The 24,495-nt window shown below is 44.2% G+C and overlaps 1 protein-coding gene across 3 annotated transcripts in view; it reads right to left on the bottom strand.

Annotated features, from left to right (window-relative positions):
• Positions 1–24,495, bottom strand: part of LOC126203811 (TWiK family of potassium channels protein 18) — a 1,380,696-nt gene that overhangs the window by 109,047 nt on the left and 1,247,154 nt on the right. For all 3 annotated transcript variants that reach the window (XM_049938180.1, XM_049938179.1, XM_049938178.1), the window contains 2 exons: positions 10,150–10,361; positions 3,297–3,589 (listed from right to left, as the gene is read on the bottom strand). In XM_049938180.1, coding sequence (XP_049794137.1) covers positions 3,297–3,589; positions 10,150–10,361 — 505 coding nt within the window. The remainder of the gene's footprint in view (positions 1–3,296; positions 3,590–10,149; positions 10,362–24,495) is intronic.

The following is a 24,495-nucleotide window of genomic DNA, read 5'->3' as shown; positions in this document are numbered from 1 at the left end:
GAGAGAAGTGCCCTCATTGGCTGAGGGGGAAAGGTGGGGTGGTCTCTCTTGGCCTTTGGGAAGACAAGGGAGTTAGTCGCGAGGAGCCACTCAAAACTCACTGTCGAGTAACCGGGCCGGCTCTAAAAGAACGGTCACGAGTGCACATTTCAGATGTTAAACAAGATATAAAGTGAAGTTATTAGTTATAAGAAAGCCACGTGTCGTGTGCAGTGTCTATCATTACGTAAAGTGAGAAAACTGTGTTTATGTGTATAAACGGTCGAATATAACGGCGTAGTCCAGAGTAGCCATATTATAAATACTGATTCTGTGACGTGTGTGACAAAGCAATTTCTGTATTAAAACAAGTATAGTTCAAACGTTGTTGACAATTAACAACTGGCATCGATAAAAACTACACTTCAGTAGGGTCACCACCTACATAGAACCTGGCGACTGAGCGCTACTACTGTGCTACGAAGGACTTACCGAAGCAGAAAGACACCAGGTTTGTGATACCACCCAGAGAAGTGCTTCCTTCTCGCTACAATGTCAATGAGGGTGTTGTAATTCCTCGCAGATATTCTTTTAATTCGAAATATCTGAGCTCTCTCTACAACGCGTCGAGTTTAGAACCACCGTTTGCTTCATTACTAGCACAAACAACTCAACGACGCCGATTACCCATGTCAATACAATCATCACCTTACTCAGTTTTGATTCTTCTAGAATTTCAATTGGAGGCACGTCTTCTGCAGTTAGTCTCGATTACAGCCTAGTTACGTTACGCATCGCCATGTTACACGCTACAATTCGGAGCCCTCTAACGGCAGAGGGTTGCAACTTGCGTCAGTGAAGCGTGAAATTTGACCGAGTAATGTCCATGGTATGTAATACCTCAGCCGATATTGAGAACGGAATAAAAAATTCGGAGGCTTTAGTTTACAGCATGCACTCGTGCAACACAGATAATACAATAAGGCAGCTGAAACAACGACACAAGGATACGTGGCTGCTTGATCACTCATAAAAAAAGGAATGTGCCAGCCACTCTGAAATTACACATTAAAAGCTCTTAAATTATGTAGGGGGCAAGTCGGATATTTCACAGAATCTTAAAAGTCGTGTCACATTGGTTATCCAAAATAGAGTGGTCTCTCTAGATGAATTAATCTTTGTTTTCTTGTCTGAAAGTAAAACAGGTCCACTTAAAAGGTGGTGCACTGTAATATGTACACCACAAGCACCACACGTTGAAGGTTTCTCTCGCTGCAGAAAGAAACCATGTGTCAGAGCTGTGTCCTATGAGAAGAGCTCATGTGTACTGCATGTCTGGAAGGAGGTACGTTGAAGTGGCATTGCTGACTGCTAGCTGCATCTTGCTGTCTGACATTTCCATCCATTATTCTTCACATCTGCACACGATTCTTTATCTCCTCCGCGATGTGATAGCATCTAGAGGGACGGAAAACTAAACTATATGATTATTATAACACGTGTCCTCAGCTAGAGGCCTTATAGAGATTAAACGTCACTTAAAATATCGGAGCGAATGAGATAAATAGCAGTTGGAACCGGTGCCCTCGAGATCGTTTATAGCAGCATCGTAAGAGCCGGTGTTTTCTAGAGATTCTGCGCACTAGCTGAAAAGATCCACGACTCTCTGATGAGGTGGTCGTCAATCATGTTTGCTGAAGAGCCATTACTGACAATATAGGGCGGCACCTTGAGCCGACTTTATTATTAATAGCTAACCTACATAAGTTAGTATGATATGAGATCCTAATACACTAGCTACAGTAAGAACGAAGTAAAAAAAATCTGTAGGATTCAGAACACTTCATGTGGACTGTTATCGGTTTCAGATTGGTGCCATATTCAGCGACCGCAACACTGTGACACTGTAGTTGTCTAAGGAAATATTGTGTTGCCTGCGTGACTGTATCGTTAACTGATTGTCAACAGTAACTCTATATACTTTAGATGGCAGTATTAGCGCTCGCTGTATTGCAGTAGTTCGAGTAACGAAGATTTTTGTGAGGTAAGTGAGTCATGAAAGGTTATTGTTAGTCAGGGCCATTCTTTTGTAGGGATTATTGAAAGTCAGACTGCGTTGCGCTAACAATATTGTGTGTCAGTTTAGTGTTGATCAGCTGTTTGAAAATCTATTAACGTAAGAGTTTTTTCCAGCACTGTCATTCTTTACATTCAAAGGGGAAGTTTCAATACATTTAATTGCCTTATGCAGAATGAATTAACATTACAAATAGTAACTAAATGTTTTAATGTAATTTTTCTTCTGCTCATCGCGTACTATTATTTATTTATTTATTTTCGTTGCAGCCATCTATGGGCTACGTTTACACAACTTCCCTCACTTTCTAAAGTTCTCTTTCTTCCTCTTTCGCCGGTACTCCTTCATCCGTTGGATCACTCGTGCACGTTCTTCTGCCGAGAATACTCTGTTCTTCCTCGTTTTCTCCTCGAAGAAATCCTTCACCTCCTCAAACTTTTTCCTAAAGATCAGTCTGTTCACAATTTCTTCTGCCGTGATATCGCATTCTCCTATATCCCAGTGTACTTCTTTCGCCCATGGAACTTCTGTCTCCTGTTCTCCTGGAAGAGAGGAATCCTGTGGGCGAGCCTCTCTTATTCCATCCCTTTAATATGTCCATAGAAAGACAGTCTTCTTTCCTTCATTGTGGTGGTGATATTTTCAAATCATTGATAAAGTTCTTGATTTGATCTTAGGCGGTACGTAAATTCATTATATATTTTTCTGGGCCCAACAAATTACTATAACGTTAATTTATTTTCATATTCCTTGCTACAACTGTGTACCACATTTTAAGAGGGCCATCTCTATAATGCGTGTTCACGAATTCATGTTACGCCTGTTCGAAATTTGTACCATAGTAGGTGATCGGTACGAGTAGCACACGCCCGTGAACTGTCGGTACTACAAGATAAACAATGAAACATTCCTCTTCTTACATCCTCTAACCCAGCATTGGCCATGCTACTTTTCCCTCTACCCCTGAGATACGTGGCCTACTTTACATAGCTCACAGTCAAATACACCAATGCCAAACTTTTTTTTTTTTTTTTTTTTTTAAGGCTGAGGAAAGGGGGCCGTACGAATCCTTGATACGGACCGTGTACTGCCCGCGTACCGTAGTTTGACTAGCACTACTCTAGTGGTTCGCATCTACAAGTGTCCGCTCTGCTCGTTGCAAGAGAGGACGAAAAGCAGATTAAAAACAAATTGGTACCAGAGATTTGAGGCCTGTCGTCGTTGATTTCAACAGACTCACCCCACCATGATGGCCAGGCAGAGGGTGACGGGCACGGTGACGGACTGCGGGTCGTAGCTGGACGTGCTGCTGGTGGAGTCCTCGTCAGCGGAGTCGTCGAGGTCCTCGTCGGCCTCCGGGTCGGAGACGACGCCGTCTTCCGAGAAAGCGCCGCCGCCGCCGTCGAGGTCCCGCAGGCCCACCCCCACGTCCGCCCCTGTACCCAGGGGTCGCTGGCCCAACGAACGGCGCATCGGGGGCGCCCGGCGCTCCATCTGGAACTCCTGGAAGGACGCTGGAGCCGATGACGACCTCTGCGCATCAGAGCAAGGCATCAGGCGTAACCCAATTCTGAGCATATTAAACTCGTGATCGTATAATAACACAAGTCAATGAAATTACAAACTATTTTAATAAACTTTTTTGGAACAGTGTTTTACAAACTGTTTCCTGAATCAGGAAATCGCTGGCGTAATTTACAGGAAATAATTAGTTTCCAAACAATAGCACGAAGAATGACACTACAATTTCAGATATTAGCACCGTGCCATCCGTTATTTGTCCACTCATTTTTGGATCTGAAAACACGTAGAGGCTTTATTCATTGCTATTATTTCTGCAGAATCACCACGCGCACAACGAAAGACATTGAGAAGAAAAGACTTGTCATCATCGAACGTTGTGTATCGCTTATAAAAAATGTCGAGATGGGCTCCTTCTAGCAGAACTGCGATTAAACGTGGCAACCACACAAAACATTCTTAAAATTTCATTACATAAGATGAAGTTTGGAGTCCATAAAAATAAATCAAATTCTTGAATCTCAAAATATAAATATCCATATGATATATGAGAAGTGATAATGATAATAATGTAGATGGACACATGTACAAATTTCAAACGATATGTGGTATTATCAGTGGAAGATTTAACTGCAAGACCATAAAACATAATAAAATGAAATATGTAGAAACTATGAGGATACCATAATTGTAGTGTGTACTTGAGAGGTGCGTAAATAAAAATAAAGCTAAGAGAAAAATACAAACAGCAGGCATAAAATACTTGAGGGGAAATAGGTTGCGAAACAAGCGATGTAAGTTGAAATGGAACTGTCCAAAGTCGTTTGCCTTGATAAGGGCAAGAAAGTGAATATAGCTATAGTTTGAGAAACTTCCTAACAGAATGGAACATGAAGAAGATCCAGCACTTCAACCTAAAACGGTGAATATAAACTTCATGAAGACGGGCCAGGAGTATGCAGAAGGAATGTGACGAAAGTACATGTCGGCGATGAATTTTTACCTTTTCAGATAGAATTGTCGTATGTAATTCTTATTTTGGGGATGCCAGAAAAGTGCAGATGTGTCTTTTGCCAAATGTCTCGAGAGCTTGTGAAGACCTTGCAATCCATTTTTAGTGCGATACATGATATGAAGTAAGTCACCTCTGTCGCCGTCTCTTTGAAGGATTAGTTGATAGCTGCATAAATTAGGGTGATCATGACGGCTGCGTTTGGTGCACAGTGTCGTGTACGTATGAGGACAGTCGGCTATATCAGATCTCGCATTTTGTAGTGGCGTAACTTCTCAGACTCGCGCCTTAGGAATCATGCAAGTATAAGAAGCAAAAGCGAAATGGATACAGGGAAAATGTGAAGGAATTGGAAAATAAATGATCGCAAACAAATAGAAAATAAAGGAAAGTTTATGAAGATACATTAAAGGCCTCTACGAGAAGAAGAAACTGTGTGCCATAACGATAGAAAATGAAGAGGGTGCCGATTTGAAACATACCGGGATCCATTATTACAGGCACAGTTTGAAAGAGCTTTGAAAAACTTTGACTTCGACTGCAGACGTACCATCGATTTTGAGGCAGAATATCATCCACACGATCACCAAGATATGGGAGGTAGTTATGAAGTTTTAAGTGTCACCTATAAAAACCAAGTTAATCAATTGTTTGTGTGTTTATTTCTCTGCATACCTGGTACACACTGAAAACCGCATGCGAGAGTATCATCACTAGAAGAGCCAAAACCAAAGGGTAAATATTGGCGGTAATTCGTTTTTGGCAGCAGGAAAATAGTATAACTGTCTTTGGGCGTCTATACTACATAACTGCAGTATTTCCCTGCTGCCGAAAGCGAATTACTACACAATATTATGAACTGGCTGCGGTTTTCGATTTTTGGATAGAGGAGTCTGTTAGATGGAAGCGGCTCGGAATGCTGTCTATGTGGCGTGCAGAGGGAGAGTGGGGAGGGAGAGCCGGGGAATCCAGGGGAATCCACGACAACTCTACATGCCATTCTTCACTGGAAACAGACTTGCTGCTTCTATGAGTTATCAAATATTGACTCATTCCTTGTATTGTCTTCCTCTTTTGTCATATGAGGAAACAATTTGGTGAGGACAATTTGCAGAATTGGTGTAATTACATCTGAGCCGCAACGTTATCTATGATAATACCGCCTCTGGCACAAATTTTAATTCGTTTCTTAAGCTCATATGATTATTGTAAATTTCCAGAAAACAGACGAGTCGATTCTGGAGGTGGAACCTTCCCCAAACAGACACGTTTTGTAGCAGAGAGAGAGACTGCAGAATTATTTTGAGGAGATTTCGGAGTCCGTTAACAAGGGAGGAACACGTGTTGAGCTTCACAATATCAGAATTATATATTGTCGGAAAAGTGACACTTCTAATGTCATAGTCGGCAAAAAGTACATAAATAAGGGTAGAAGTAACTCGTTTGAGGCAGACCTCAAGAGGCGCTGACCGAGGATGGATCTGTAAGGGATGTCTGTTCCGCGTCACTGACGCAATAATCTTTTCGGTTGCAAAGCGATTTAGAAAAGATTGCTGTATGGTGTGGCACGTGGGAGTTGACGCTAAATAACGAGAAGTGTGAGGTGATCCACATGAGTAAAATATGGCGTTTCAGTCTTCGATCGCTATTCTTTATTTTCAGTTACCGGTTTCGGGCTAGCTTTCCATCTTCAGATCATATATTGTAGTTACAGAATAACTTATCGCTGTCATAAGGATAAAGGATATGACAGCGAACCGAGTGTTCTGCACGGACAAGTTACTCTGTAACTACAATATATGATCTGAAGATGGGCAGCTAGCCCGAAACCGGTAATTGAAAATAAAGAATAGCGATCGAAGACTGAAACGCCACACTTTATTTCATTAACGATCGCGGAATTCCCATTGAGACAATCATGTCTAGTTTTGATCCACATGAGTTCCAAAAGAAATCCGTTGGAATTCGATTATTCAATAAATACTGCAATTCTCAAGGCTGTCAATTCAACTAAGTACCTGGGTGTTAAAGTTACGAACAACTTCAGTTGGAAAGACCACATACACTCCTGGAAATTGAAATAAGAACACCGTGAATTCATTGTCCCAGGAAGGGGAAACTTTATTGACACATTCCTGGGGTCAGATACATCACATGATCACACTGACAGAACCACAGGCACATAGACACAGGCAACAGAGCATGCACAATGTCGGCACTAGTACAGTGTATATCCACCTTTCGCAGCAATGCAGGCTGCTATTCTCCCATGGAGACGATCGTAGAGATGCTGGATGTAGTCCTGTGGAACGGCTTGCCATGCCATTTCCACCTGGCGCCTCAGTTGGACCAGCGTTCGTGCCGGACGTGCAGACCGCGTGAGACGACGCTTCATCCAGTCCCAAACATGCTCAATGGGGGACAGATCCGGAGATCTTGCTGGCCAGGGTAGTTGACTTACACCTTCTAGAGCACGTTGGGTGGCACGGGATACATGCGGACGTGCATTGTCCTGTTGGAACAGCAAGTTCCCTTGCCGGTCTAGGAATGGTAGAACGATGGGTTCGATGTCGGTTTGGATGTACCGTGCACTATTCAGTGTCCCCTCGACGATCACCAGTGGTGTACGGCCAGTGTAGGAGATCGCTCCCCACACCATGATGCCGGGTGTTGGCCCTGTGTGCCTCGGTCGTATGCAGTCCTGATTGTGGCGCTCACCTGCACGGCGCCAAACACGCATACGACCATCATTGGCACCAAGGCAGAAGCGACTCTCATCGCTGAAGACGACACGTCTCCATTCGTCCCTCCATTCACGCCTGCCGCGACAGCACTGGAGGCGGGCTGCACGATGTTGGGGCGTGAGCGGAAGACGGCCTAACGGTGTGCGGGACCGTACCCCAGCTTCATGGAGACGGTTGCGAATGGTCCTCGCCGATACCCCAGGAGCAACAGTGTCCCTAATTTGCTGGGAAGTGGCGGTGCGGTCCCCTACGGCACTGCGTAGGATCCTACGGTCTTGGCGTGCATCCGTGAGTCGCCGCGGTCCGGTCCCAGGTCGACGGGCACGTGCACCTTCCGCCGACCACTGGCGACAACATCGATGTACTGTGGAGACCTCACGCCCCACGTGTTGATAAATTCGGCGGTACGTCCACCCGGCCTCCCGCATGCCCACTATACGCCCTCGCTCAAAGTCCGTCAACTGCACATACGGTTCACGTCCACGCTGTCGCGGCACGCTACCAGTGTTAAAGACTGCGATGGAGCTCCGTATGCCACGGCAAACGGGCTGACACTGACGGCGGCGGTGCACAAATGCTGCGCAGCTAGCGCCATTCGACGGCCAACACCGCGGTTCCTGGTGTGTCCGCTGTGCCGTGCGTGTGATCATTGCTTGTACAGCCCTCTCGCAGTGTCCGGAGCAAGTATGGTGGGTCTCACACACCGGTGTCAATGTGTTCTTTTTTCCATTTCCAGGAGTGTAGATAATATTGTGAGGAAGGCGAGCCAAAGGTTGCGTTTCATTGGCAGGACACTTAGAAGATGCAACAAGTCCACTAAAGAGACAGCTTACACTACACTCGTTCGTCCTCTGTTAAAATATTGCTGCGCGGTGTGGGATCCTTACCAGGTGGGATTGACGGAGGACATCGAAAGGGTGCAAAGAAGGGCAGCTCGTTTTGTATTATCACGCAATAGGGGAGAGAGTATGGCAGATATGATACGCGAGTTGGGATGGAAGTCATTAAAGCAAAGACATTTTTCGACGCGGCGATATTTATACACGAAATTTCAGTCACCAACTTTCTCTTCCGAATGCGAAAGTATTTTGTTGAGCCCAACCTACATAGGTAGGAATGATCATCAAAATAAAATAAGAGAAATCAGAGCTCGAACAGAAAGGTTTAGGTGTTCGTTTTTCCCGCACGCTGTTCGGAAGTGGAATGGTAAAGAGATAGTATGATTGTGGTTCGATGAACCCTCTGCCAAGCACTTAAATGTGAATTGCAGAGTAATCATGTAGGTATAGATGTAGATGTTGATGGTCATCTGATGTTAGCAAAGTATAAATATGAGTAGTCACATAGGAAGTCACTTTCATTGGTGTTTCGAAATTATATTTTTGAATGTGACAACATCTACAGATATAGACGGGATTAGCTGCGATGAAGAAAGATTATGTTGCGCTATTGAGTCATCTCTCAGAATGATGCCGGTAAATAGGTCAATGCTTTTTATCTTACTGTGGACATTCTTAGTGTTGTGTTTGGCAATCGCCGATGGCTTTTTGATCGTGATTGCGGGCGTCATTTTTTGTCATCTTGGAGACTGTCGCGTGTTTCGGTGTAAGGAAGTTTCAGATGAATCCTGGCGTTTCCTTTACAAAGTCCCATGTGGCAGTGCAATTATTATTTGATCTCAGCGAGGAGTCACTAGATAGACAATTTTAAGAGACATTAGTATTACGAGGAACTGGCTGCTACAGTACAAGCTCCGTGATTTCTGAACGTTGAGTCTTTTATGATTACGTTGGTATTGATGCTAATGTACTTAATGTTAACAGAATGACATACGGGCTTGACATAATATTGTTTTTTCACCAGTTTCCTTTCTACTTGTTTGGAGATGCACAAACTTCTTCAGGAATTAAATGATAATTAAATCAAGAACCTAAGCTGTCGACAGGCGTTGATATACATCAACGGAGACAGTTGAAAATGTGTGCCGCGACCGGGACCCGAACCCGGATGTACTGCTTACATCGCAGACACTCTATCCATCTGAGCCACCGTGGGCACACAGGATAGTGCGACTGCAGAGATTTATCCCTTGCACACTCCTCGTGAGACCCACATTCCCAACTTAATGTCCACACACTACATTCGTAGTGCTCCTGCCCATTACACTCATTACCCACGGCAGACAATCTTACCGAGTTCCGTAAGAGTTCGGGCAATGCGTGTGCATCCAGCACCGAAGAAGGTCAATGGCCGGTTAGCTTTAACTATATATGAAGATGGTATCTGTTCTTTCGGACATGTCCGAAAGAACAATTACTATCTTCATATATGTGTTGACGAATTGTTTTCGGTCATGCAAAGAATAGGTATGCTACGCAGATTGGAGCTCTTTGTCAGAACAAATGCAGATCAGTTAAGTGCAGATAGGGAATAACACACGTAATCAGTGCGGTAGGGCAGCGAATGAACTGGACCAGCGTGTACGTCTCTCTCTAACAGATGACGCAAGCTCGTTACACCATCGCTCACTGTCACAGACCGTTTTTTCTTAAAGACCATGCAAGATTCTATTTGTCGTATTTCTCTTAGCTTTCGTGAATCGATAAACTAGTGATTAGTGGGTATGGGCGATTGAAATCACAACTTGAATTTTATGAGATGACAAATTAAACTCTCTGAGTAGGCCAACTCCGACGTAAAACACTGATAACTCTGGTATTTCGACACATACGTCCCATGAGAAAGGCAAGAATCGTTTCGGAAACGGGTGGTGAGGAGCAGACGGTAACCTGAAGACGAGGCGGCGGCCCACCTACCTGCCAGGGCGGCGGTGGCGGAGGCGGCGGGAGGCGACGGCGGCGGGCGCAGCCGCGGCACAGGCAAAGGCGCGCGAACGTCCACTTGAAGCTGCGCGCCAGGATGTCGCCGATGTTCGACAGGTAGAGCAGGAACAGCGGCATGCCCACGATGGCGTACACGATCGTCGCCAGCTTCCCCCACTCAGTCTTGGGCGTCACGTTGCCGTAACCTGCCGGCACACGCAGCCTTCACAGCTCAAGCTCTTCTACACTCTGCAGCTAAAAATCAAATGGTTCAAATGGCTCTGGGCACTATGAGATTTAACATCTAGGTCATCAGTCCCGTACAACTTAGAGCTACTTAAACCTAACTAACCTAAGGATATTACACACATCAACGCCCGATGCAGGATTCGAACCTGCGACCGTAGAAGTCTTGCGGTTCCGGACTGAAGCGCTTCGAACCGCTCGGCCACCGCGGCCGGCTCTACAGCTAAACTGTCCCATCAAAAGTGTACGGACACCCTTGTGTAACGTGGAATTGAACACTAGACATCACGAGAGCGGTCCACCAATATAAAAGGAGGCGGGCGCATTGTGTTGTGAGTAGTATGGGACGGTCAGGAAACCTCAGTGGCCTTGACTTCCGCAATGCGTTCGATACAGTTCCCCACAGTCCTTTAATGAACAAAGTAAGAACATATGGACTATCAGACCAATTGTATGATTGGATTGAAGGGTTCCTAGATAACAGAACGCAGCATGTCATTCTCAATGGAGAGAAGTCTTCCGAAGTAAGAGTGATTTCAGGTGTGCCGCAGGGGAGTGTCGTAGGTCAGTTGCTATTCACAATATACATAAATGACCTTGTGGATGACATCGGAAGTTCACTGAGGCTTTTTGCGGATGATACTGTGGTATATCGAGAGGTTGTAACAATGGAAAATTGTACTGAAATGCAGGAGGATCTGCAGCGAATTGACGCATGGTGCAGGGAATGGCAACTGAATCTCAATGTAGACAAGTGTAATGCGCTGCGAATGCATATAAAGAAAGATCCCTTATCATTTAGCTACAATATAGCAGGTCAGCAACTGGAAGCAGTTAATTCCATAAATTACCTGGGAGTACGCATTAGAAGTGATTTAAAATGGAATGATCATATAAAGTTGATCGTCGGTAAAGCAGATGCCAGACTGAGATTCATTGGAAGAATCCTAAGGAAATGCAATCCGAAAACAAAGGAAGCAGGTTACAGTACGCTTGTTCGCCCCCTGAATACTGCTCAGCAATGTGGGATCCGTACCAGATAGGGTTGATAGAAGAGATAGAGAAGATCCAACGGAGAGCAGCGCGCTTCGTTACAGGATCATTTAGTAATCGCGAAAGCGTTACGGAGATGATAGATAAACCCCAGTGGAAGACTCTGCAGGAGAGACGCTCAGTAGCTCGGTACGGGCTTTTGTTGAAGTTTCGGGAACATACCTTCACCGAGGAGTCAAGCAGTATATTGCTCCCTCCTACGTATATCTCGCGAAGAGACCATGAGGATAAAATCAGAGAGATTAGAGCTCACACAGAGGCATACCGACAATCCTTCTTTCCACGAACAATACGAGACTGGAATAGAGGTACTCAAGGTACCCTCCGCCGCACACCGTCAGGTGGCTTGCGGAGTATGGAGAAAAAAAAAGTGGGCAAGTCACGAATATCACCTGAGTAATAAATGTACTAGTCTGACAACCACAGCGAAACCAACACCAGAATCATGTGTTGGCGGGCAGAGACCGTCGACCATTTCGAAGGGTAGTTGTAAATAACCGCATGAAATCAGAGGCAAGAATCACTTGTGAGTTCCATAGTAATACCAGCAGTGCAGGTAACACAATGATTGTGCTTAAAGAGTTAGGAAGAATAGGGTGGAATGGTCGAGCACTCTTCGTAACGTGCATTTCTGTAGTCTATGCTGTCCGGATGCTTAGCTAAGTGGTAACGTGCTTGCCTCCTATGTAGCGGGCCCGGGTTCGATTCCTGGCCGTGTTGGAGATATTCCCCGCTCGCGGAGTGGGTATTGTGTTGTCCTCCTCATCATTTCATCCTGATCACCGGCATGCAAGTCGCCCAATGTGGCGTCGACTGAAATAACACTTTTACTCGGCGGCCGAACCTCCCGGATGGGGCCTCCCGGCCAACAATGCCACAAGCTCATTTAATTTTTTTTTTTTTTTTTTTTTTTTTTGAGTTTATGCTAAGCGACTCTTGAGCTGGGTTTGGCGGATGCATGTGTAGTGCCAACAATGAAGGACAGAGGAGGTCGGGTTATGGTATGGTAATGTTTCTCGTGGTTAGTATGTTGTCCTCTGAATTCGGAAACATAAGAAAATATTTTACTCCGTACAGCAGAGGAACTGTTCGTAGACCTGTATAAAGCAGCATCTGTGGACAATAATGTTCCTGAAACGGACTGGCGGGCCTAGATGCCCGACCTGAGCCAAATGAACTGTTGACTTCGTTCCAGACCCCAGCGTCCAGCATCTTTACCTTGTGTGGTTTCGGCTCTTAAGGAAGGACGGCTGCTGTTCTTACACAGACTCTGACACCTCGGTGTAAGTGTCCGCAGGACCACCGAAGCCGTCATAAAGGCGAACGGTGGACCTACCCCATACTATTAACGTTAACTAATAGTATCCAGAAACTTTTGGTCACACAATGTATTATCGAAATAAAATGCTAAACTTTTAAAGCGAAATATCGGTTAACACGAAATAATACTGCGATCGCAACATAACGCTATATAATCCCATGCAATTTACTTTTTTGATACGAAACAGAAGTCTCTCTTACGTTTTATCCACCTTTATCCTGCGACTGTGGTTTAAACGGATGATTCTACGTATTAACACTACGACCAGTCGCTGTATAATGCTTTTCAGAAACATTTATTCTTCAATTAGCTAGCTTTCGACCCACTGTAGGCGCTACAAGTATTACGCCAGCTGCAGCTAATCTCTGGGATCGTATCGTGACGAAGGTGGAAATCGATGGACTATATACATTCTGTGTTTTAAGGCCGTAAATGAAGAATCCTGGTGTTATTTTGTCACAAGTTATTAAGTTACTGAAGTGGGAAGTACAACACTTTGAAATGATCCATTAAGCACGTACGTGGTAGATATAGCAAAGAGATCCACTTTCCACAAGTATTACTGTTCATAGCTCAAATTTGTGTAAAAATGGCTCTGAGCACTATGGGACTCAACTTCTGAGGTCATTAGTCCCCTAGAACTTAGAACTACTTAAACCTAACTAACCTAAGGACATCACAAACATCCATGCCCGAGGCAGGATTCGAACCTGCGACCGTAGCGGTCTTGCGGTTCCAGACTGCAGCGCCTTTAACCGCACGGCCACTTCGGCCGGCCAAATTTGTGTACTTTTAGCAACAATATCATTTGCCTTCATAACATTTAATTTTATAAATTCACATGGGAAGTATTTTATTTTTACAAATATAATCTTCAGAGGTTGAAAATGTTAATACACTCCTGGAAATTGAAATAAGAACACCGTGAATTCATTGTCCCAGGAAGGGGAAACTTTATTGACACATTCCTGGGGTCAGATACATCACATGATCACACTGACAGAACCACAGGCACATAGACACAGGCAACAGAGCATGCACAATGTCGGCACTAGTACAGTGTATATCCACCTTTCGCAGCAATGCAGGCTGCTATTCTCCCATGGAGACGATCGTAGAGATGCTGGATGTAGTCCTGTGGAACGGCTTGCCATGCCATTTCCACCTGGCGCCTCAGTTGGACCAGCGTTCGTGCTGGACGTGCAGACCGCGTGAGACGACGCTTCATCCAGTCCCAAACATGCTCAATGGGGGACAGATCCGGAGATCTTGCTGGCCAGGGTAGTTGACTTACACCTTCTAGAGCACGTTGGGTGGCACGGGATACATGCGGACGTGCATTGTCCTGTTGGAACAGCAAGTTCCCTTGCCGGTCTAGGAATGGTAGAACGATGGGTTCGATGTCGGTTTGGATGTACCGTGCACTATTCAGTGTCCCCTCGACGATCACCAGTGGTGTACGGCCAGTGTAGGAGATCGCTCCCCACACCATGATGCCGGGTGTTGGCCCTGTGTGCCTCGGTCGTATGCAGTCCTGATTGTGGCGCTCACCTGCACGGCGCCAAACACGCATACGACCATCATTGGCACCAAGGCAGAAGGGGCTCTCATCGCTGAAGACGACACGTCTCCATTCGTCCCTCCATTCATGCCTGTCGCGACAGCACTGGAGGCGGGCTGCACGATGTTGGGGCGTGAGCGGAAGACGGCCTAACGGTGTGCGGGACCGTAGCCCAGCTTCATGGAGACGGTTGCGAATGGTCCTCGCCGATACCCCAGGAGCAACAGTGTCCCTAATTTGCTGGGAAGTGGCGGTGCGGTGCCCTACGGCACTGCGTAGGATCCTACGGTCTTGGCGTGCATCCGTGCGTCGCTGCGGTCCGGTCCCAGGTCGACGGGCACGTGCACCTTCCACCGACCACTGGCGACAACATCGATGTACTGTGGAGACCTCACGCCCCACGTGTTGAGCAATTCGGCGGTACGTCCGCCCGGCCTCCCGCATGCCCACTATACGCCCTCGCTCAAAGTCCGTCAACTGCACATACGGTTCACGTCCACGCTGTCGCGGCATGCTACCAGTGTTAAAGACTGCGATGGAGCTCCGTATGCCACGGCAAACTGGCTGACACTGACGGCGGCGGTGCACAAATGCTGCGTAGCTAGCGCCATTCGACGGCCAACACCGCGGTTCCTGGTGTGTCCGCTGTGCCGTGCGTGTGATCATTGCTTGTACAGCCCTCTCGCAGTGTCCGGAGCAAGTATGGTGGGTCTGACACACCGGTGTCAATGTGTTCTTTTTTCCATTTCCAGGAGTGTATTTTTACGTGCATTACGTCAAGATCTAATAAAATCGGTAATTTATTTATATAGAAGGCTGTGGATTGCTGTGTTATAATGGTTAGATTACGTGTTTGTATTGGCCATGTCCAGAAGAGGATGGGCATCAGGACCAGGAAGTTGAAACAAAGTTTGAGAGACAAGGAACTTTCTCATGGTAAAACCATAACGGGCAGGCTGATAGACAAAATGATTGATGAACTACAGCAGTATTATGGGATGGCCATTAGAAATAATACTGACGATTTTTTGAAAATGAAGCAGGCAGTATGGTCTGCCTTCTTCCACAGACTGTCAACTGATGAAAAACCAGTACACCACCTTTGCCCTCCTGGATCTGATCCATGGTGCAATTACCGCAATGCCCAGTACTCAAACAGTTCATACATCCATAAACATTCCATCCCAGTAGCAGTCATGAATATCGTAAAATATATTTACAGAGACCTGGCAAATCCTGAATTACTGAAGAAGTGTCTGCACGGTCAGGCTCGAAATCCCAATGTGTCGTTCAATAATCTTATATCGACTAACTTACCAAAAAATAGTATTGTTAGAATGAAGACACTAAAATGGGGAGGTCACTCATGCTGTTATTGCTTTTAATGATGGCACCATTGGTAGGGTGAAAGTGCTACAGCATATCGGAATTAATCCTGTAAAAACCTGCAACAGAGAACGGATGGACAAGGTTGGCATTGACAAAGCAGAGTATGCAACACAGATGGCCAGTAAGGAGTCAGAAAGAAGAAAATAAGAAAAAACTTGGAAAAAAGTTCTAAAGGATGATATACAATGTGATGCAGGATGCTTCTGAGTGACTAAAAAATAAAAAAAATTAAGCATATATTGAGTGAGTTGCAGTCTTTTGAAACTTTAGAAGGTGTTCCCGAAAATTTACATTATCTGTTGCATTTTTCCCTAAAGCTAAGAAACCACTTCGAGTAGAGTATTCAGATTTTCAGGGAGTAACACCATACATATCCTGAGTCTACTAAATTAAAAGATGAACTTAATGTTATGTATAATTAGATTGTTTGGAAAATGTATAAAAAAGTACACAAAATTTAACCGAGTAATCAAAAAATTGTATTTCCGAAAGCAATGGCTTAAATGCAATTACTGTAGCTCAGTAGGCTTACAACAAACAATTTAATGTCCTGTAAAACTTTGATATCAATGGTTACAGTGGTCCCTGAAATACAGGGAAGCCAGTCACTAAATTTAACATTATCGGGATAGGGCGTTCCAACTCGCCTTAAGTATGACTAAGTTGGGACAATAGGGTGATTTCACGTTTGTTTGGGAGGGACAGGGGGAATAATACGTGGGCAGCAGAAGAGTAATGCAGGTGGGTAATTAGGGAAGTAACTGGGAAAATCGTGCGACAGAAAGAATTATGCTGTATAGGGTGGTTATAATTCAGTGTGACTGTGAAATAATAGGGGTAGTGGGTAATTGGAAATAATGAGCCATAAGGTCAAGAGGGGAGAAATGGGTTGTAAGAATGAATGAATCATTGGGTAGGTGGGGAGGAGCTATGAAGTAATGAGGAAGCGTTGTGGTACACAAATAGAGGTGGTAACTGGGGACGAGTGTAAATGGATTATATTCTCATATAGTGTTGCTAAGGGAGGGAAGGAATGGGGTACCTGTGTAACTGAGAAGGTAGCATAAAAATGAGTTGATAAAGTAGTGAGATAATGGTGTTTCCGAGGAATAGATATATTTTGATACATTCGAGTAATATAGAAGAATGAAAAGACAATAATTTTATAAACAGGTATTGAAACAAAAAAATTCGCCCATTAAAGATGAAATTGCATTTTTTAAGTTGCTCAGTGAAGGTAAGCATTTTACACAGATGCACTGATGAAATCTCCCGCTGCTCGGTGCCACACCCATAATTATTGCCAAAAGACTGACCAGGTGCACAGTCACCGGTCCCAATTGCAAGTAGCCTATAACGGCTTCCAGTACAACAAAAATTTCATTTTCAGTATTCGTTTCATTACTGACCGAATTTAAGAATTTAAAATGCTGTCTTAATCTGCACAGTAAGCAATATAATTTTACGTTAATATGAGATTAAAGATTTATCGCGGCGTATCTCATGGCGCTCAAAATAACCATATTTTATTCTTCCAGTATCTAAGAATGAGGGCACTTATAAACTTCCAATATGATTTACACATAACTTCAAATTTGTATGAACTTTTTCGTTGACCGCCCGCCCCCCACCCACTCCCACAGAAATGAAAGGAAAAAGATTATCGCTGACTACAATTTTGCTGTTCATTCAGTAAAAGTTCAGCATCAGGCTCGTATTTTTAATTTATTACTTCCTTACTACCAGCTATATTCGCAACACACATTACAGACAATATATACACATACACCGCTGAATGTAGTTTGCTCATTTGTATCACCGTACGACATATGATTCATGAGATATGTCGTCATAAACATTGGTATGTGTGGAAGAATATCTCTTGCTTAAAACAAAGCGCAAATTAACCAGACGACATTTATCCTATGTTTGATATTGAGAGCATTTAGCGAATTGAAACAAAATTTATACACAGTTTGAAACCTGTTATAAACTGATTCTCGTTTACATTCTTAACTTCAAGTACTTAACACGTTAACTGTTTTGTAAAGTTAGCAGAAGTCTGAAGCTTTACGTAATGGAGTTCGTTGCTGTAAAGAATGAGAGGTTTACTGGTATCGACTAGTACAGTAAGAATATTATTTTTGTATTGACTCTGCTGTTCAAGGTGAGAGAATTAATACGTGAACAGATGAAACGGAATTATCTGTAATTATTGTAATGTTACGAATGCCATCGAATGTACGTTGTTGCACCATCCCATGCTAAAAAAGAATAAAAAAGTCAGTAGTCTTAAATTTTTAGAAAGTTATGCGATGTAGGTGCAGTAAATTACTGCATCATCTCAAAATACGCTGTGCACACGTCTCCGTATATCAGGTTAGTATAGAACGCTTGCACTGTACTCATTGACTTGAAGGCAGCTGGTTCGAGACCCGATGCTGGATGTAAGTTTTATTGCTAGTATTCGACGGGCAACTGGAGACAATGTGGTGCACTACAGTACCCGATTATCATAATTTCCGCTAATGGCGCAGGTTATTCCCAAATGTGTCCAGAACACTTTTCTATGAAACTGTTGGGGGGGATCTGTCCGTCAGAACGGTCTTTAAGATTGGTGTCTACTTTCCCCTCAGCCCTCCCCTCCTCTCCCCCTCCCCCCTCACATAGAGCTGTTCGAGATGAAAATACCATATGCTGGCATCTGATTTCATGCTTTCACTGCTTTATCATCATCATCGTCGTCGTCGTCCATCACAAACAGCAACAACGAAACAACAACAAAACAACAACAACCATAAAAACTGAAATGTGAAACTAAACGCTGCATGCAATTATACATTAACTACATTGAGCAATTATACTTCAGGCAGTTGACACGTAAACCACTGAAACGTGGTGCACTGAAAGGCAGCTTTCTGATTCATGTACATTTTTAATCACGTTTTTAGTCCGCATGAGTATCACATTTGATATGTATTTCTTTTTTAAATACAGAGTAATTTGTACTAGCACCTTCAGAATTATCTCAGTTACTCTAAAGTATTATTATGTCTGAGTTATCCCATTGCCCGACTACTAAGTGGTGAAGTTCTCTACTACATAGTCCTTGTTCCGCACTGCTACTGTAACGGTTCAGTTACATCCGTTTGTTCTATTTCGCCCTAAAACATTAAGTACAAATTTAAGGCCATGATAATGACTATGAAACGTTTTCTGAGTGGTCGGAGAATGGCGGTATGTAAAAATAAAACCTTTTTGTTAATAAATTTGTGAAGATCTGTTTTTTTTACCGTCATCAAAGAATGACTTAGCTATTACTCAGTATCATAGCCCGATGGACATAGTACCAAAGTGGTTGCGGTGGAGGCGTGCAACAATTGAGACACTCGGCGGCCATAACTGGTCGCTCTTTAATGAAGACTAAGAATTGATTGTATGCAGTTAATTACTCATTTTGTACTGACCGCCACACTCTGAGGTGACAGGGTTCAAGCAAAGATTTCCCCTGATTTCAAAATTCAATACCTCGAAAACTAGGATCAATAGACGATTGCAACAAATGACACATGTATTTTGAAACCTGGAAGAATTTTCTACAGAAGTTTCGAAATAGTTCAAAAAACTGCCAACACATGGCACTGTAACTGCAATACGCAGTGCCTGTATAGATACAGCGCCGCAGGTTGGAACGACAAGCTATATTTACTTGAGAGGTGGCAGAAGCCCCCTCTCATATTTTTATCTTACTCTGAGTAATTCGATTTTCCTTTCTAATTGCATGCAGTGAAAAGTTGCTATTCCTTCACATGCGGACTTCCCACGCAGCATCTCTCGTAACCCGGGTGGTCCGGTGACAGGCGGGCTCTGCGGATCTTGAAAAGGTAAAGCCAATGGGTGTGAGGGAGTCGAGTGAATGCTTTCCAGATGCCGACATTGTCATAATAGCGGCGGAGACACGGCCGCAGGGGCTTGAAGGAGCGGCTGGGCTAGAGATTCCATTACTTCGCAGAAACTTAGCGAAAAAACTTTCTGGCGGGCTACCATCGAGGCGTGGGCATGACTTGTGTTCCCATGCAGTCTTGGCGGGCAAATTCCCGCGTTTTCTGCAAAATTGTAACTGTGATTGCCTTGCTCAGGGCATAGCTCCATGACGTAGCAAAATTGGCGCAGAAATTGGCGCCAAGAATCTCCATTTGTGGAATGGTAGTGCTTCAGCAATAGAGTGGAATTTTCCGCCGGACAACCTGCCTTCCGTTGGCTGTCTAATATACTTTTATTTGATTGTAACTGTTTAACAAAGTTGCTGAAGTTTCGACTTCAACGTAACTTTCCGAGTACAATTGGCAATTGAGCGTTCTGCGTACAAGCGGCCTTTGTTGTCTGTCTTGGGCAGTTTTCGCTAGTCCGGAACAACCAGACCAGGACAATTTGTTTCGGGCTATACTCGCGACATTATCATCACCACGACGGGACGTCGAAGCAACCAGCCATCGCTTCCGGTATGCCAGATGGTGTCCTTGCAGTTAAGAAGACAGTTTGGTAATGTAGGTCCGCATCACCGGCAGATTAGGGAATTTGCACTGTCTTAATCAGAGCTCAGCAGAGCGCGCCTGTACGTCTTTGTCTAACTTTGTTCTGTCTTGGGTGTTCATTGTCTGAGCTCTCATTACTGTAGCAGCAATTCATGTTGGGTTGGTTGTGTGTTTCTCTTAAGATTTGAGTTGCAAGGGATTGTCTCCACATACCACTTCGTCATAAATGGACAACATCACCTTCTTTAACTAGTTCTAAGTTCTAGGGGACTAATGACCTCAGAAGTTGAGTCCCATAGTGCTCAGAGCCATTTGAACCACAACTTCACCTTCACAGCATTTATTTGAGTATCCAATTTGATCCATTTTGATGTACTGTAAATGTTTCATGTGTTTTGTTTATGATTTTGAGTTTAGTCATAATAAATCAAACTGTTATTTTGCCCAGAACTTTCATTCTGTTAATCGGTAGAGCAACCCTTTCATTTCTCACTACTTTACTGAAACTTTCCTTTATTTATTTAATGTCTATCAAATTAAATTATTGCAGGTGCCAAACTCTTTGTTGAAATTTTATGTTTATGTGGAAAAACATATGGAGTAGATTATTTTTATTGTGCATTGTAGATAAATTAGTTTTTCATGAATGATGACGAGAAGTAAGGCACGACTATTATCCAGCGAAGCTAAAACAAAAGAGAATAGCATAATGGATAAGGGGCAATTTACTGACGGTGATAGGTTCGGAGATGAGATGGGCGCAATTTTATCAGGACAGGACGACAGGGTCATTGATGAGGAAGGTGATTTGGACGCGATCTTAGAGCAACATCGCAGCCGTGGTTGTGATAGTGAGGTAGAGGTTGAAACAGAGACAGGCACACAGGTCGAGACGGTAGCAGATTTGATTATATCAAACGAACGAGAGCAGACAGGGGCCAGCTCGGTCACGTCAGAGCTCTAGCGCCTATGTGTCCAGGGTTACATCGCCCATGTCTGAAGAGGATCAAAAAGATGACATAAACCCAATACTGAGCTTCCTACGATCAATGAAAGAAGAAGCTGACGAACAGCGTAAGAAGGAGAAGGAAGAAGATGATGAACAGCGAAAGAAGGAGAAGGAAGAAGCTGACGAACAGCGTAAGACGGACACTCAGGCAATAATTTCGCATATAGGAGAAATTCGAGGGGAATTACTAACTATAAAGGAAGAATGTGGAGAAGTAAAACAAATGTCAATGGCTGCACAAAAAGTAGCAGGCCTGGCCAAAACGGCAGCAATAGGGGCAATAAAAGTCGCGGAAGCAACTTCTAAACTCGAAAGAGTTTGCGACGTACAACACAATCCCACTCAAAATCCCTAGCGTTCTTAAAAACTCAACGTAATATCGCGGTTGCGAACACCACGAAACGAATGGAAGAAGTAGAGAGTCGGATAGCAAAACTAGAGCAAACCGGGCACACGAGCACTGCGCGTTCGGATACCAGTGATGGAGTACACAGAATTGTGTCTCCGAGGAAAAGCCCGCCTTGCTCTAGCTCAATGACCGAGTGCGGAACTAACAATGCACACGCAGAAACAGCGAGTAATAGCTCCAATAATTGTAGCCCACTTACGAGAGTGAATTCTGAGTGCCACTTCCACTGTGATACAGAGGTAGCACATCACAGTTATCAGCAAGATAGAACGGGACACTCAGCAGACGTGCAAGTATCGGAACCGAGTGACAACACCAGTGCGAGGATCAGACAGGATTTTGATCACAAACACTTCCTGTCGATACTTAAATTCCAGAAGTTAAAAGAAAATGGAGGGTCGATGCATCCAAAGAGCTGGGTGATGCAGTTTACAAATTCGTTACCGGCATCATGGCCAACCCAGGCAAAATTAGAATTCATGTGTGGACACATCGAAGGCCAAGCCGCGGAAATGATGCGGGGTGTGGCAGCGACGTGTCGGACTTATCAGGAATTTGTTGGTGCATTCCTGCGGACCTACTGGTCAAAGTAAACGCAAGACAGGATTAAAGAGGAAATAATAATTTGCCCTGAACTGGAAGTGTCCCGGCATAGGAGAGCAACCAAATTTCTTGATGATTTACTCAAGAAGAATCAATTTTTAGATAGTCCATATAGCAACGGAGAAATCATTAAATTTTGCTTTTCCAAATTGCCAGTTAGGTACCAACAGACACTTGTCGGGAAGTGTGGATCTGACATAGAAGCATTCACGAGTCTATTGCGCGAACTCGAAGTAGTCTTTGATAAACAAGACGCAAAGGACCGGAAGAAGGGGCAAAGTAACAAATACCACGGGCCAGGAAGGGAAGTCTACAACAGATTGCATAACCGCACTGGTCAGTTAGGAAACCAGGGTTACGGAAGTCAAGGTTACGCTATTCAAGGTTATGGAAACCAAAGACACGGAAACCAGAACGTCAGGGAGCAGGGTCAATCTAGACAAGGAATCTGGGATAGGAGGAATAACGAACGGCAAAGCGACCGTAATTGGAGAGAACGAAACCAAGGACAACAGTGGAGCCAGGAGATTGAAACTAGACCCGCAAATCCTAATGCACGTCACAGGATGGGGAGCTTAACAAGGGATTGACGCCAGACTAGTGCGAACACAGGCCGCCGGAATTTCGCACGTAATCTCGGACCTGGCCAACTACGGATGATAAATTACGAAGATTTATCAGAAATCCTGCACAAAGAACATAAAACAACTCCTCGACAGGATCGGCAGCCTCTTATCACAGTAGCAATAGCTGAAAAGAGGATGAATGCGATAATAGATAGTGGAAGCTACATAACAGCAATATCTGAGGCAGCATGCAAGAGGTGCTCTCAGGAGGTGGACTGGCCTGTCCTGTCGGTTAAGAAAACCAAAATAAAAGGGGCATTAGCGGGTAAATGTACGGAGATCACCCAACAAACAAGACTGGAATTCTCCTGCCAAGGACACAAAATAGAGTCTAACTTCTGGATCGTGCCAAATCTGGCGATCGACGTGATAATAGGAACGGACTTCCTAAATGAGCATGAAGCGTTAGTTGATCTAGGACGAGGTGAAGTGGTTTTGAGGAAAGGGAATCCCGTCCATATTAAGTTCGACGACCAGCTGATCCCAGCTCAACTACCGTCTAACTGTGTACGGATAAACTATGCGTGTCTGAAAGACAGAAAGGAAGAACAGGTCGACGTTGCGGGTAGGGGAGAGGACACGGATGAGAATGAAGTCGGAATAATGGGAGAAATAAAGGAGAAAATAGGAGAAAAAGTGGAAGCAATAAAGAATATAAGGTGCGACCACCGCAAATAACTTCATAAATTACTAGTAGAACATGCGGAGGTTTTCATTCCCAAGACAGGATCAATAAAGAACTTCCAATATGAATTCCGTGTACGTCCGCACAACCAGTTTCGTGTGCCATCGTACCCAATCCCGTTGCCATATCGACAGAAAGTAGCAGCTGAAATTACGCGAATTCTGAGTGAAGGAATAATAGAACCTACGGCTTCAGCCTATAATAACCCGTTAAGAGTAGTCGAGAAGGCAGATGGTTGTATTCGTTTAGTCTTGGACTCGCGACAAATTAATACCGTAATAGAATCCGAAACAGACCGGAACGATTAGAGGAACTCTTAAAAAACCTCCATGGAATATCAATCTCCTCATCAGTTGATCTAAAATCGGGTTTCTGGCAGATCGAGCTCCACCCAAATGGCAGACAGTACATAGCCTTTTTAGTATTTGGAAGATGTTACCGGTTTCGTCGTCTACCATTTGGTTTGAACATTTCGATGGCCGCATTCATTCGGGGGCTGGACGGCATACTAAGCGATAATTTGAAACGTCATGTCACCAGCTATGTGGACGATTTGCTGATCGCGGAGAAATCTTGGGGATAGCAAAATGCGGTCCTCGGTGAACTCCGTGTGACATTCAAGGAATACGGAGTGACTATCAATATCGAAAAATCGAATTTTGGGACGTTCTCTGTCAAATTTCTAGGACATATCATCACGGGTGAGGGCACTGCGCCAAATCCCGAAAAGATCGAAGCGATTGAAAAGTTTCCCATTCCTACGACGAAGAAGCAGTTAAGGGGGTTCTTAGGGATCATAAATTTTTACAAACGCTTTATACATGCCAAAACTCAGAGCAATCCTAGGTTGCATCAACTTACAGGAAAGAAGATTCCTTGGGAATGGGATGAGGGGGCTTAATC

Source organism: Schistocerca nitens, chromosome 9 (assembly GCF_023898315.1).
Source record: "Schistocerca nitens isolate TAMUIC-IGC-003100 chromosome 9, iqSchNite1.1, whole genome shotgun sequence".
Taxonomy (NCBI): domain Eukaryota; kingdom Metazoa; phylum Arthropoda; class Insecta; order Orthoptera; family Acrididae; genus Schistocerca; species Schistocerca nitens.
The sequence above is the reverse complement of the archived record's forward strand: the minus strand, read 5'-3'. Positions and strand labels throughout refer to the sequence as shown.